Source organism: Danaus plexippus, chromosome 4 (assembly GCF_018135715.1).
Source record: "Danaus plexippus chromosome 4, MEX_DaPlex, whole genome shotgun sequence".
Taxonomy (NCBI): Eukaryota; Metazoa; Arthropoda; class Insecta; order Lepidoptera; family Nymphalidae; genus Danaus; species Danaus plexippus.
This window is the reverse complement of record NC_083538.1, coordinates 6,987,996-7,003,607: the sequence shown is the minus strand read 5'-3', so window position 1 is coordinate 7,003,607 and position 15,612 is coordinate 6,987,996. Positions and strand designations below refer to the sequence as shown.

The 15,612-nt window shown below is 35.7% G+C and overlaps 2 protein-coding genes across 6 annotated transcripts in view; one reads left to right on the top strand and one right to left on the bottom strand.

Moving 5' to 3' along the window:
• Positions 1–195: 195 nt before the first annotated feature.
• Positions 196–3,938, top strand: LOC116768824 (uncharacterized). Its single transcript, XM_032659664.2, has 16 exons — positions 196–326; positions 403–530; positions 611–659; positions 765–867; positions 950–1,030; positions 1,113–1,329; positions 1,412–1,450; positions 1,531–1,579; positions 1,720–1,810; positions 1,959–2,090; positions 2,363–2,479; positions 2,742–3,002; positions 3,080–3,149; positions 3,217–3,430; positions 3,541–3,695; positions 3,795–3,938. The coding sequence occupies exons 1-16, from the start codon at positions 196–198 to the stop codon at positions 3,887–3,889; spliced, it is 1,932 nt and encodes a 643-aa protein (XP_032515555.2). The 3' UTR covers positions 3,890–3,938.
• Positions 3,939–4,068: 130 nt separating this feature from the next.
• The window catches only part of LOC116768358 (uncharacterized), a 57,388-nt gene continuing 45,844 nt past the window's right edge, over positions 4,069–15,612 (bottom strand). For 4 of the 5 annotated variants that reach the window (XM_061524967.1, XM_032659052.2, XM_032659055.2 and 1 more), the window contains 5 exons: positions 10,431–10,562; positions 9,523–10,200; positions 8,124–8,222; positions 7,350–7,745; positions 4,069–5,688 (listed from right to left, as the gene is read on the bottom strand). In XM_061524967.1, the coding sequence (XP_061380951.1) occupies positions 5,263–5,688; positions 7,350–7,745; positions 8,124–8,222; positions 9,523–10,200; positions 10,431–10,517 (1,686 nt within the window). In that variant the 5' untranslated portion in view covers positions 10,518–10,562 and the 3' untranslated portion in view covers positions 4,069–5,262. The remainder of the gene's footprint in view (positions 5,689–7,349; positions 7,746–8,123; positions 8,223–9,522; positions 10,201–10,430; positions 10,563–15,612) is intronic. The other variant, XM_032659053.2, reaches the window with a different exon arrangement.

The window sequence follows — 15,612 nt, the reverse complement described above, 5'->3', positions numbered from 1 at the left end:
ATTGCTTTCACGTTATTTTTGCAAGTAAATTTTACAGAATATGGTTAATTACCAAATTTAAATTATATTTTTATACTATTTCTGAACAGAATATCACGTGACTAAGAACTGAGTTTAGGGAAATAAGGCGCGAAAATTGAGAAACTTAGCGTCGTCTCTAACAGCTACTTTCTGCAACGTATTGAAAAGGAAAAAATGTTTTATCCAGTAGAGTCATTACGAAGAGGTGGAAGATTTTATTTGTGTTGGGTTGCAGACTCATGGCCATTGCGTTTTGCTACAATAACTCACCGTCAGCTTTGGTCGCAGGACATACGACAAATATGGTACGCTTATACAAGTTTAGTAGTTTATGATATATTACTGTAGAAACTAAAACTGTATATAATAAAATATTTTTAGCAATGACTTGCTTGAAGTTATGAAAAATGAGTCCGGTCGACCCACGAATAGATTTTCGCTACGACTCAGTTCGCAACTCTTGCGTGGTCTTGTTCGACTTTATCAAAGGAAAGTTACCGTGTTTGTTGGTGCGTCAATACTATTAAACTCGTAAACAACATTTAAATGTACATATAAAGTTATTTGAAATTGTTTTTTATGTTTTTAGGAGATCTTTGCATGATAAATGCTCATGTAATGAAAACTACTCACAAAAAGTAAGTACTGCTAGTAATTTAAGTAATTTAAATCGTTATTTTAACATATTTACATACACAAATACTGTTTAAAATTTTAAATTATAAGACCATTTTATTTTGCAGATCTATATATGAGACAAGTGAACACGTCGCCAAAAGACCTGAGTTGCCTCGTCTTGTTTTCGAGCTTCAGCCCGACGAGGAAGCTTTGGAAGAAAAAATTCAGGTTCTATTTCATAATTCCTTTTTCCTCGTTTATTTCCAATTACCTATATAAATTATATATTAATTTGCATTTTTTATTTTAGAACAGCGGAAATATGGTGGCTCATGTAGAAGACATAACTTTAAAAGAGCCAACGCTGCCTGAAAATAGAATTTTATTAGATGTGCGTCTTTTTAAATTATAACAATAATAAAAAAAAATATCATATAGCAAATACGTATGTATATACTTTACACCTATAACAGGATGGTTTCGGCGAACTCAATCCTGATCAACCATTACAAATCTTTGGAGAAAGGAGTATCGAGATGATGTTGTTTCAAGACAATCCCGCGCAGCAGAGCGTCCTAGACTTGCCGCTCGACTTCTCCACCGACAAGTCGCACGACAAATCCAGACTCGTCCAACACGAAGCACAGATGGAGAGACTGCCTGAACACGACGTGTCTGTGTTTGGTAAATGTAAGTTATAAGATACATTCACTTCGAATTACTTATTTATTAAGCAAAATATATGAAATTTCCACGTTTATTTTCTTTCCAGCTATGGCGGAAGCGATGTATATTGGAGACTTCGATAAAGGTAATGAATTGTTACCAACCTTAATAATAATATACCTGTAAACTTATAACTTCCTTAAATAATGAATAATTCTGTCACAGAAATCCCTGAAATCCCCGACCTTCCGCATCCCGATCCTCACACAGATAAGTTAGTTAACTACCGAAATAGTTAACAATTTGCCAACTAGAGAAATATGAACAAAAATTAATTAGCTGTTTTCCAGTAAAACAGATTTTAAATGTTTTTATTATTATTAATTTTCACTCCGTTTATAATTATTATTCCAGAACAAAACTTGGAATAGATAACGTCAAAGAAAAGGAAGTTATTAAACGAAGTAAGAAGTCAAGGCGTGAGACTGACGAAATAGTTCTGGAGGTAAAAATAATCTATTAAATAAAAAACTGAATGAAATTAATTAATATCGAAAAATATGTTAATGTGGGTATGTAAATAAATTTCAACCTTAAATTTAACTTGTCAATAGTTAGTAACATGTAGGTTGAGACTTTTATATAATCTTTAGGAACTGAAAGAAGAGCCCAGGACGAAGAGACGTAAACTAAGAAACAAACTTATAATTGACAAGAAAATTAAACTCACGTCAGATTATTTACGTTCACGAATCGATAATATTCACGTTGAACTACGTTGTGAGGTGAGTTATGCGACTATTTTAACATATATATATTAAAGATTTGTCAATACTTATACGAACCATTTAAAATGTATCTTATTATATTTATTATAACCCTTGAACAGTGTTTTACTTAGATTATCCGACTTAATTATCTTTAAACCGCACAGTCATTAGTCAGTTTGGAGACTTGAGAATCAACGTTCGAGATGCTTTGGCCCAATAAGCTGGCTATCGTTTGATATTTATGAAACCTTCAAATATTTTCATAATATCTCTGAATGTTTCTTCAGGATTCTAAGGATATTATCAATCTGTTACCAACGGCCCCCGTATTGTTATCCAGACCGACGAGAGAAGTCGGACGGAGGCTCACAGAACGTTACTTGAGAAGAACAGAACGAACACAGGTAGGCATAATAGGATAGGGGGTGGGGATCATAGGGGGATGGGTATGATAGGAAGATAGGGACGATATGGAACGCTTGTCATATAAGTTATGTATTCAATTAGTTAGTTTATTAGCATTAGGTAAATTTTAAAGTTTTGCTTTCTTCTGAAGTCTGTCAATTATATATATGTTTGTATGGTCTTTGTGAGAAATTAACTTAAATCTTTATCAGCGCCATAAACACAACAGTTCAGATCTTTTTCTTCCCAACATTTTTGAAGGAAGCCGTTCTTCACAACGAACAACGCTTTCCGATGAGGACCACAACACATAATATAGACGAAGAGGCGCAGGATGTTGATAAATCCGCGGGAGACCAGTTACTGCGAGACGTGTCCAAGGAAATGGATGTGACACACACAAACGTACAGGAAGCACCGGAAATATTAATATACCAACCGACAGATGTCGCTGAGTTACCCACTCCAGAGATACCAGAAATGTCGAGAGCAGAAAAACGAGTCAGTGAGGAACAGAGAACGGTTAGTTGTATGATCAAATTTAATACTCTCAAGTTTAAATACATATATAATTTCATTAATTTTAATTCAATTTACAGCCAAAGAAACGTCGAAGCGGATATATCACTTATCGTGAAACTCGGCGAACGACCGCCTTACCGTCGGCTGGTAGGTATATAAAGACTCATAACGTGGATTAAAAACAACAAGAATAATAAATAAAATAACATTTCAGAAGCAAACAATGAAAATGTACCCGGCTCAGTACAGAAAAGTCGGCTGACGGCGCTCTTGCATAGAGAAGGGCTCGCTGATTCTGATGAACAAGGGAACGTGGAAATGAGAAAAACAAACAGTTATACATCAGAGACACCACTCGGCAGCTTGGACAGGACGAAGGTGTCACTCGGAGAATCAGAGAAGACCACGGACTCCAAGAGATTTATACGGTGACACTAATATATAGTCTATATTATTATACTGAAGCACTGTCTCAGAAAAAATGTATGGCACAGTTTGTAGCTATATGCTTATTTCCCTTTTTTCCATATACTCCCAGAGAGGAATGGGGCACTCAAGGAACGATGCATAAGATTTATAAATGTATAAAATCCGGCCTGAAACCAGTTAACGTTGACCTACTTATATCTTCCGGACCCTTGATATCGGGTCACAGGCGGGTCATAGTCGCTAGGTGCTTCAATTCTATACTCAGTAAGTTAACTCAAAAGTATATAAATACTTTCCTATAAAATCTTGATAATTTCTTAATGAGGTTTTAAACTTCCATATACTTGATTTTCTTTGTTTTAGAATTAAAACAACATGGTTTTATAAGAATTTATAAAGATGCTGAAACATATGAGATAAAAGATATTACTCTGGGCAGTAAAATAGTACGAGCTTAATGTTTATAGGTACTATAACATTGAATGATTCATAACTTAATTCAATTATTCTCAGGTTTGTCGTTTGATTTAATATATATTTTCTATTATAACACCTCTATTATTTTCCAAGTTAAACAAAACTTCGAATATTTTATTTGGTAATTAAAAGGGTTCCTTTTAAAATAATACGAATATAGTTGATATGAACAATTTATGAGTAATTTGTATATAATTATAATGATATGATTTCTGTACAACTTTACACGGGTCCAACTAGATTCAAGTCAACTAGATATTTTAAGAGTATCCTTATAGTAATTAGACAGTGGCTTAATATTTTACAGCAACTAGTAGCGTGAATTGAAGCTGTACACATTAAGCTATTTTATTAATAATATTATTTATAATTAATTACATTAAATACAGTCCTATAGAATCGGAATACACCAACTATTAAATTTAAGAAAACCGCAGAATAACATTCAATATGACATAAACGAACATACAACACTATGTCTTTATACAAAATCAGTCTCCTATTTTGTAAGCCTGTAAACAATATACAAAGCACGTTAACGTCACGAAATTAACTTAAGGCAGTACAGGACGTTAGGTAATGGACGTGAAAGTTCACACGCGTTCGTAACAGCGGAAGATAATACACGAATACAACATACACTTAATATATATATGGAATATTACATTAGACAGTATACATTTTAATATTTAACAATTTTCTTTAATAAAACCAGCCAAATCCTCATCACAGCCTCGCTAAAGTCGCTTAAACTCTCACTCTATTAACACTTACAATCTGGCCATTCAATGAAAAAAAAAATTACAACTTCCGTTTAGTTCAATCCATACATATATTTTAAACCCATCAGCCAACATTAAAATGAGGAAATAATATATTTCATTTAAATCGCTTTTCATAAAAAAAAGTTTTTTTTTTTTTAATACATGTAAAATATTAACTAGGAAATGTACAGCGGTATATAATAATTCTTACACTAAATATTTGAATGAAATAATGATGTCGAATAAATATTGAATCAATTCATGACATTAAATGTGAAATTATCACAGATATAATTTTTTTTCAAAGGAATCTATTCAAACTAAAGAGACAGAGAACATAGCAAGCAGAATATAGGAATCATTTTGGAGTTAGTTGATATTTGACTAATTTGAAACACTACGTAGCATCTATATACCGTACCTGTAAGTAGCACACCTCGTAACCACAACGGACACTATACACTATACTTATTCAACGTCTCTAACAGCCGCTACATGGTTCACATCGTCTACACAAATTCATAATTCGCACGGAATGTAAACTGTTAGTTACTATCAACACACATCACCCTCTAACTGTAAAGTGTGTATCAAGCTAAGGAATCGTCCTCAAAGTCTTTGGGATCGTCGTCACCGTAGTTCATGCTCTCGAAGTATCTCTGTGGTTTTCCGTTCCACAGCGAATCTTCGTTGAGTGACTTGAGTTTGATCTCTATGGAGTCCGCGTTCTCGTACAGGATGGACCTGGTGAGTTCCAGTGCTAGATTCTGAGGCGGGGTGTAGGCCAGGCGGTAGTCGAGTTCGAGTTCGGCTGGAAGGGGCCTCGTGCGGGGCAGAGGGGGCCCGGGTAGAGGAGCCCGAGTGGCGAGATGTGGAACCGGGGTGGAGAGTGGAGGCGCCAGTGTGGTGAGGCGTGGCGCCAATGTGGCGAGGCGAGGCGCCAATGTGGCGAGCCGCTCGGTCCGAGCCACGTACTCCAACACTAGCGACGCCCGCGCACTTTCCGTCCACAGCGTCTGTAGAGACGTGTTTCATTAATATATAAGTCCTGTCGGGTTCTTAAAAGGTCATGCCTCCATCAATATGATGTTACGGTTAGTGCTATCGACTTATATTTACACTAAATACGGGGAACGGTGTAGTTGGACAATTAAATGTACTATTGTACTTGGTCATTAAACAGAAAGGAAGATTATATGTTAAAAAAATACTAAACATCCTATGTTGTTTGGAAAACATTATTATCAAAAAGCTTATTCTGCCACCAAATTCTGTAAGGCGCAATCCTTTATTAAGAGTATTTGAAGACCAATTTAAAAGTATTTTTTTAGAGACCATTGTGAATTTTATTCATCAGTTTAATATTGTATTTAAATTAATGCAATGCACATTACATTGTGAGCTGTTTGTCCTAAACATTCTATAGAGGCTGGAGCGTCACTTAAATGCCACTCTCGAAACGGATACTCAAAAGTATATAAGTTTCAACATGAAATAAAATTTTAATGTATATTTTAATAATAATATTTTTTCCTTTCTGACAATTATTTAATAAGTACTTTGATTATATTCGACGAATTTTCCCCTTTGTTGGCTCAATTCTATCTAACAAAATTAATTTATTAAATTTTTGGCCACAGTTTATATAGATTACGTATCAATATATTTTATTACATCCAAATATGTTTATTTCGTATCAATATCTGTTCTTCATATTGTTTGCTTGTGACTCTATCAACAGTGCATTTTTAGCGTTTGCTTTGTGATTTGCCAATAAATGCCGTTATGCCACTATGTCAATTACAGTTGTAATAAAAAATAAATTAAATTATAATAAATTAATCAAACAAAACTTCTATCTACTGAACGTACATTCAAACAATATTTTAAAAGTTAGAACGAGTGTTCACATCATGCTATCTTTTTCTTACATATGAAAGTTATAAAGATAGCAATATTTGAATTCCAATAGTGCTCTGTGATGTGGCAGTTTGTGTCGTTGCAGTACTTACCGATAATTTCAATCAAAGATAATTAGAATTTGGACAAAAAAATTTTAGGTACATTCAATCAATAGCTTTTCTAAAAAGCATGCAAATTTAAAACCAATCCATTTAGTTTTGTTAGAAAGCAACGACAATGAACACAGTAACGGAAATGTATGTATTACAGACAAAATACAATGTGACATCTCAAACTACAGGTTAGGAAATAAAAAGAAATAAGACCCATACCACACAAAGCTGTCGCACGGGGGACTCAACTGAAAATAAAAAATAATGTAAACTAATTAATGAAGTCCCCTTTAGATAAGATCTATTCTGAAGTGAGAACGAAAAGACTTAATCCACCAGCAGTTAAACATGAAACGTAGTGTCTCATGTGTTATAATAGATGTCGCTGTCAACAGTGTTACATAACACGGTGATATTAGTTAACGTTAGTGACATGCGTCTACTAAGACTTCGGTTCAGAAAATAATAACAAAAATAATAAAACGAACTGAACTGAACTCATACGAAGAAATAAACTGAACTGTACTCAAAACTTACTATCGACATAATGGCATGTAAAAACTCCGTTCGTATCGAGTATTAGTACATTTAGGTTTTGAGTGAAAACGCTAGGTGTCCTTGAACGTGAACCACGAGTTCCAGAAGGATCTGCCGCCGCGAACCTTGGGGTCGTGAGAGGGCGAGCGGCGTACGGGGACTGAAGATTTGTCTTTGCGGGATCCGAGCGGGGCGGGACCCCCGGACGACGGCTGGCGGCTACGGCACGAGGTCGCCGAGCGGCTCGAGCGGACCGAGTGAGAGGACGGCGGACGGGACACCCCGGTACCCCCACTGGCAGAGCCGGTCCCCCCGCCGGTGGGGGGCCTGGGGGCCGCGGCTTTATGACGCGGGATGCGACTCGGCCGCTGCCGGGGGGTCTCGGACAGCCCCGGCTCGTCTGGCAGCACCACGGGCTGCAAGTCTCTCATGCTGCTTCTATCAGCATTACTAACGCCCTGAGCCTCCAGCTGGCGGACCCGGGCCCGGGCTCCCTCCAGTTCGATACATTTCTCCTCGAGCTGGAACATGATACAACGTAATGTTCAGTGTCTATCAGTTCGTCTTCCTCTGAACGTGTTTTGTCAGTTTACTCGTTTTATTACATAATATATACTAATAATATCGTCATGACTCGTCGTCTTGCAAACTGGCATGCAAACGCTTCCATGTCTCAGAATTTAAATTTTTAATTTACATTTTAAATCATTTCATTTCTTATTCATTTTAATAGTTTATCTGTTCATTGTAATAATGACATCATTAGCCACACGCCCTTATTATAATATATTATATAAGAATTACTATTGTTATCTCGATACAATAATTAAAGAAAATTAACATTGGCGTTGTATAAAACCATGTTATAATATTAAATGTAAGGTATGTGTCTGAATTACCCTAAATTTGAGGTCCTCGTTCTCATCTCCGACTAGTTTCAATTGATCTAGTAGAGCGGTCCGCTGCGAGGAGGCGCGCCTTAATTGGTCACTGAACACCTGGAAACACATACATTTACTTTTAGAATATATTTATTAATCCGACGTTTACATCACTGTTATAAAAGTGCCACTATCACCTGTGCCCTTACCACGTGTTTGGATTGTCAAACTATTTATAGAGCGTTTCTCTTAATATTTTAATATGGAACTTTCGTCACGTACTGAAACATGATACCTTCATGTCAACCAGTATACCTTGACCTCGAGCCTTACAATATGTCTGTAGTATATTATATTAGTTTGTACTAATTGTTGCTTATTGTTTCGTTTCCGTTATCTCAGAGCGCCTTTTTTTGTTTATATATATGTATATATCTGATCCAGAAAGTAATTATTTTGCTGGTAGTTCATAATTTGTTTCAGATATATCGATAACAGAAAGTTGTCTTGGAATTTAAACATACGTACTTATTTGATATGACAAACAGACTGTTTCATTACATTTATATTTATAAACATAACTTATAATCTTTATAAAGACAACAAATGAAAACTTAACAGAAATTATAAACAGATAATGATACGATTGACCTCAGATTAATGAGAAATTATGAATAATTCAAGACGCGTGAACACAAAGGACATTCACTGAGGTGTTTATATTTAAAGTGTTAATAGTCAATGGAGATATCTATCGTGAATGGGCTACATTCTTCGTTGCATTATTTTTAATATACTCGTTAAAGTGTTCAGTGACTTCTGTTGTATTCTGATGAAACAGTTACGTCACTAGAGGTCGTTAGCGAAGGTTTTGTCTCTAAATTGCGAGCGCCAGGTTACCACATCCAGTCGAAAGAATTGCCGAAAATTATTCATTTGTAATACAGTATTATGTGTTACGGGATATTTCATGCGATTAATGTACGAGAGAAAACAAAAAACCTCACATAAACTATCGCCATTTCAGCAATCATTACATATTAAAAACAATTTGAATAACTATCAAAGTATCTGAGTTTTAATTTTATTGAGATGCATCTCGTATTATAGACTATTGTAACATTTAAGTGTCGAGTACGTGTTGCGGAGTTGTCGCTCTGTTGTACAGAGAAAGTCGATAAGTCGGTGAAATTGTGCAATTGAACACTAAATGACTCATCAATATGTTCAGTTTAAAATATATATATATATATATTAATTTGTGATATAATAGAATGACTTGTAAAATAACCATTTATGACTTCGGTGATCTGTAAGTCTAAAGATTTAAATAGCCGACTGATTGCGCAACGCAATTGTATAGAGGAAATTTCAAAGACGCCGATTTATATTTGTTATTTATTGTATTCACATTTACCTGATTCTGTACCGTAGATATGAGAAGATGACGGCGAAGTTCTACGGGATTGCTCTCTTGGAGAATCGCTGCAAACTTCTTTGAGTCGGGTGTGGTCACACGCGGCGTGCGAGCGGGCGTGGCCAGAGCTCGATCCAGGCGGCCTAGGGGAGTGCACAGTGGACTTGTCGTTCCCGCTCCCGCTTCCGCCTCAGCTTCTAAACGCGCAGCGTGTGCCAATAGAGCGTCCCGCTCGCTCCGCAGCCGCACGACATCCGTACAGTCGCTGGTAGACAGCGCTCTGGCAAAGGATTCCTCGGCCGTCTCCGAATGCTTTTCATCCAGTTCCCCTCTCAACAGTTCCGCTTCGTCTCTCAACCTGACGCCTTTGCGTTGTATCACATCGAGTAAGGCCCAGAGTTCGTCTTCGAGCGGTCGCGGGCGGGCCGCGGCCGCCGAGTGCGCGTCCTTGCAGGAGGTCTCTGTGCTGAAGCCCGAGTCCTGTACGGAGGGTTGGGGCTTGGTCCTGGGTTCTCCTCCCCCGGCGGCAAGTTTCCGTCGCACACGGACCCCTGGCTCCCAGTCCCGGCGGGTACCACTGGCCGGCGTCGACGGCGCCATCTTGGACCGAAGGTTAGGGAACGTCTCGATGACGAGATCACGGAACTCCAACAGGGCCCCGACCTCATTCTGGAGTTCCTACAGATTATTGGTTTTGTTCTTAACATTCCAAATGAACACAGATTGATACATACAAAAATACAAAAAAACATTATCTCCTTTAGAAACAGTCATTAGTATAACAATAAAAATAATCTTGTTTAAAATATTCCTCACAAGCTTTCTGAACAACATAATATTAAAGAAGCAAAGTTAAACCAGTATGTTATCGTCACCATTCAATGTGCTAGTAAAACATCATCAATCACCTGTAAGGCGACGAGAGACTTAGCCTGCTCCGAGATGAGGTAGTGGAAGGCTGGTCCTGGAGGTGATCGTAGCTGGAGGCACTCCATACCAGACCCGCCTGAGCCGCCGCTGGCACTGTCCGCGCCTCCCGTCTGCAACATAAGCACACATCACGTACTATTACTGTAAAACCTTACAAAAAACTACATAGACTAGACAACTTCATCTCATCTACCCGCGATCACGGTTACTGCACTATAATGTACACTGAAATCCGAAAAACTTAATTTGAGTGCGTAGAAAAAACAATATTTTGCTATAAAATTTTCAATATTATTGATTAGTTGTTTGAGCATTCTTGAGCATTCCGTAGAAGCCGTAAATGTACCAGACTAAACCTTATTAGATGGAGTGGAAACACGAGTAAACCAGGGATCCAGCTGCTAAATAAGGATTAAGTGGACACATAGGAAACTGTCGCAACAAATTACACATTTCCGCTAAAATTTGCAACGTTAACCCACTCCGGGTTAACAAAAATAAACTTAAGAGTTCTAGTTAAATTTAAGTAATCTTTGACTTGTACATACTATTAGAATTAATAAAAGAAACTTGAAAATTTAAATTTGGCGCCACTGTCACTGTCGCTGTCAATTTTGAACTAACATTCACATCACGACTTGTGTGATGTCACCTTTTTGTTAACTCTGTGTTCTTGTCAATACGTTTTCTCTTAATAAATATAATTTGATCGCTGAAAGTAACGTTTGTTTTTGTGGATAAATCCCATAACCTAAGAGGTTATGGGCCCAGCGAACTCTGGAAATAAAAGTGAAGAAGAAATATAGACAAAGAAAAAGTTACATTGTGGCCGAGAGAATAACCTCAAAATGGATCCCACGCGGTCAATGCATTTGGAAAAATTTGATGGAAATAACTTTCGACAGTGGAAATTTCAAGTTAAGTGTGCTCTGAAAGCAAAAGGAATTGATATTTCTATACCGAAACCAGAAGGAAATAGTACGGAGTGGTTGAAAAACGATGGCATGGCGATGTTTATCATAACTTCGTCAATGGATTTAAGTCAGATCACATTAATTGAAAATTGTGAAACTGCTAAAGAAATCATGTTGAAACTTGAATCAATATATGAACAAAAGAGTGAACTATGTAAGATGTTAATCCATGAAAAATTTTATCAATATAAAATGTCTCCAAATGATAGTGTAGCTCAACACATATCAAAAGTAGAATCTCTGGCAAAACAGCTAAATGAAAATGGTGAAAAAGTCAGTGAAATGGCCATCATTACTAAAATACTTGGTACTTTACCTTCCAAGTATCGACCACTGCGGCAAGCTTGGATGTCGATGGATCCAGAACAACAAACAATCATTAACTTAACTGCTCGATTGTTAGATGAAGAAGCAAGTTTGGCATGTGAAGATGAACAACAACAAGAGACAGCTCTTCTTGTTGCCAATAAAGGATTGAAAAAACATTCAAATCAAAACAAACCTAGTAGTAGTGGTCCAAATCAAAACAAAACTAATAGCAAACATAGGTTTGAGTGCTATAATTGTGGGAAGCGTGGTCATTTTTCAAAGGAATGTCGTGCACCAAGAAAATCCAAGTACAGAAAGCCTCAGCAAGAAGGCGCAGATATGTTAGCATTTAATATAGAAAGTAATTACACAAGTAACCCAGAAGATATTTGGATATTGGATAGTGGTGCTTCCGCACATATGACCTATAGAAAGGAATTCTTTATAGAAATTTTTGAGAGCAGTCAGAAAACATTGACATTGGGAAATAAACAATCAGTGGAAGTGTCTGGTATTGGTAAAATTCTAATTCAGAGATATGTCAATGGACAGTGGGAGGACAGTGAATTGTGTGATGTACTCTATGTTCCCAGCCTGCGAAGAAACTTGTTTTCAGAAGGGGCAATAATAAGAAAAAATTTACTATCATTAAAAAGGACACAAATGCTTTAATTTACAAAAATAGTGAAGTAGTCATGATTGCTAAAATTACAGAAAACAATTTGTATGAGTTAAATATAAAAACAGTGATTCCAAATACTTGCAACCTGGTTCAAAATACCCAAAGTGACCTTAAAATGTGGCATGAGAGACTTGGACATATTAATCTAAAGCAAATTAAAAATATGTGTTCTAATAGTGTTGTTGAAGGCTTGAAAATCAAAGACAATGAACAAAGTGACTTTATTTGTGAAGCATGTGCATATGGCAAACAGTGTAGACTGCCATTTCATAAATCTGTACGAGGAAAATTACAGCCAGGAGATCTAGTATATAGTGATGTATGTGGACCAATGAGTCATGAATCAATACAAGGTATGAAATATTTTGTATTATTTAAAGATGCAGCCACAAGTTACAGGCATGTATATTTCATTAAGAATAAAAATGAAGTCATGGAAGTTTTCAAGAAATACAATGCTATTATTAAAAATCAATACATGCATAATGTTAGAGTGTTACATACTGACAATGGGAAAGAGTATGTCAACAAGATATTTCAGGAGTATCTGGATAGAGAGGGGATAGTTCATGAGCGTACAGCACCCTATACCCCAGAACAGAATGGCCGTGCTGAGAGGGAACAAAGAACTATAGTAGAAAGTGCACGTTCAATGTTGTATGCCAAAGATGTATCCCTTGATTTATGGGCTGAAGCTGTTAATTGTGCAGTTTATATATTAAACAGGACTTCTTCTAGCCAGTGCCCTAATAAGACACCTTTTGAATTATGGAATGGTATAAAACCTCAGATAGGTCATTTGAAGGTGTTTGGAAGTGTTGGTTATGTTCACATTCCAGATCAGTTGAGAAAAAAATTAGATAAGAAGAGTGAGAAGATGATTTTAGTTGGGTATGATAATACCAATTATAGGATGTACAACTTAAATAACAAGAAGATAAAAATATCAAGAAATGTCATCTTTGATGAACAGCAAGTGCCAGAAACTAGAAAGAACATTGCAGAAATATGTATAATTGATAATGATATACCTGTAAGCCAGGAGACAGAAATTCCTGAGTCAGAAAATGTAGATGATAGTGTAACTGAAATACCATCATCTGAGAATGAAGATAGTTTGTTGAGTTGCAATAGTGACGATCCAGTATATGAACCATCTCAAGAATTGAGTGACATAGAATCACGAAGTATCAACTTGAGACCAAGGCATAATAGGCGTTTTGAAGCCAATCTTATAGAATTGTCAATACCTCAATCATATGAAGAAGCAATAAGAAGTCCTCAGAAAGATAAATGGTCAGAAGCTATCAAAGAAGAACTATCTGCATTGAAAGTTAATAATACTTGGACTATGGTGAAAAGATGTGGTCAACGAACCCTTACTACGAAATGGGTCTTTACTGTTAAGAAGAATGAAAATAATAAAGTTATTCGTTATAAAGCTCGTTTGTGTGCACGTGGTTATAATCAGATAAAAGATGTTGATTATCAAGAAATATTTTCACCAACAACTAGATATGATTCAATAAGAATTATTCTTTCTATTGCAGCTAAATATAATTTAGAAATTCAACAGTTTGATGTTAAAACTGCATTTCTCAATGGGTTTCTTGAGGAAGATATTTTTATTGAGTTTCCTAAGGGTGTATCTGTTAAGAATGATTTTGTGTTGAAATTGAATAAGTCTTTATACGGTCTTAAACAAGCATCTAGATGCTGGAACAAAAGATTTACTGATTTCCTAAAGAAATATGGTTTTATACAGTCTCAGGCTGACAATTGTGTTTATGTTGGCACTTTTGATAAAATAAAAGTATTCTTAATAATATATGTTGATGATGCCCTTGTAATATCCTCAAGTAAACAACTTATTAAAGAAATAATAGAGTACTTAAACAAAGCTTTTAAAATTAAAGAATTAAATTTAAAATATTTTGTGGGAATGGAAATTGAACGAAAAAATAACTGTATTTGTATTTATCAGAGAAATTATATAAAGGAAATTATTGATAAATTTTGTATGAGTACTGCAAATGCTGCCAGTACGCCAGCAGATGTAAATGTTATTATCACAAAGAATCTAGATGAGAATGTTGTTAACTTTCCTTATCGGGAGGCTATAGGTTGCCTGCTATTTTTGAGCTCTGTTTCTAGACCTGATATTTCCTTTTCAGTGAATGTATTAAGCCGATATGTAAACAATCCTAGTCAACAACATGTAAATGCTGTTAAACGTATAATTAGATACCTTATTAACACCATAGATTTATGTATAAAATATGGAGAAAGCAGTGATCTGATTGGATATTCAGACTCTGATTTTGCTAGTGATGTAGATACTCGTAAATCTACAACGGGTTATATTTTTAAAATGAATGGTGGACCAATAACATGGTCTAGTCAAAAACAAAAGACCGTTGCTCTCTCCACAACTGAGGCAGAATTTGTAGCAGCCTCTGAATCTGCAAAAGAAATTTTATGGTTGCAGCAAATTATGGCAGACTTGGGTGATAGTTTTAAATGTGTCACATTGTATGTAGACAATCAAAGTGCCATTAGACTTATTAATAACCCTGTCTATCATAAACGTACAAAACACATAGATGTTAAATATAACTTTATAAGGGAAAAGGTTGAATTGGGTTTAATCAAAATTAATTATGTTTCAAGTAAAGAGCAATTAGCAGATATTTTGACAAAAGCCCTATCAACCCAAATATTTGTTTATCTGAGAGATCAGATATTTGGTTAAGTTTATATATTTTTTTTGAGAATTTTGAAATATTGTGTAAAGAATAAAGTTAAATTTTAGTGGGAGTATTAGAATTAATAAAAGAAACTTGAAAATTTAAATTTGGCGCCACTGTCACTGTCGCTGTCAATTTTGAACTAACATTCACATCACGACTTGTGTGATGTCACCTTTTTGTTAACTCTGTGTTCTTGTCAATACGTTTTCTCTTAATAAATATAATTTGATCGCTGAAAGTAACGTTTGTTTTTGTGGATAAATCCCATAACCTAAGACATACAATAATTTTTTTTATTTGACCACAAACTTGCCACACATGAAAGGCACCATTGAAATATAAAGTTTTTTATAATAAAATCTATTAGTATTACGCAGCTGTGACTACATCAAGATATTCATCAAATATAAAATTAATTGGAGCAAAATAGATAGTAGTTGTGACA

Bases quoted from the DNA above. Each gene is read 5' to 3' on its own strand.
- LOC116768824 (XM_032659664.2), top strand. From the start codon at position 196: ATGTTTTATCCAGTAGAGTCATTACGAAGAGGTGGAAGATTTTATTTG. The intron at 531-610 runs GTGCGTCAATAC...TTATGTTTTTAG, and splicing joins GAAAGTTACCGTGTTTGTTG to GAGATCTTTGCATGATAAAT. The intron at 2,091-2,362 runs GTGAGTTATGCG...ATGTTTCTTCAG, and splicing joins ACGTTGAACTACGTTGTGAG to GATTCTAAGGATATTATCAA.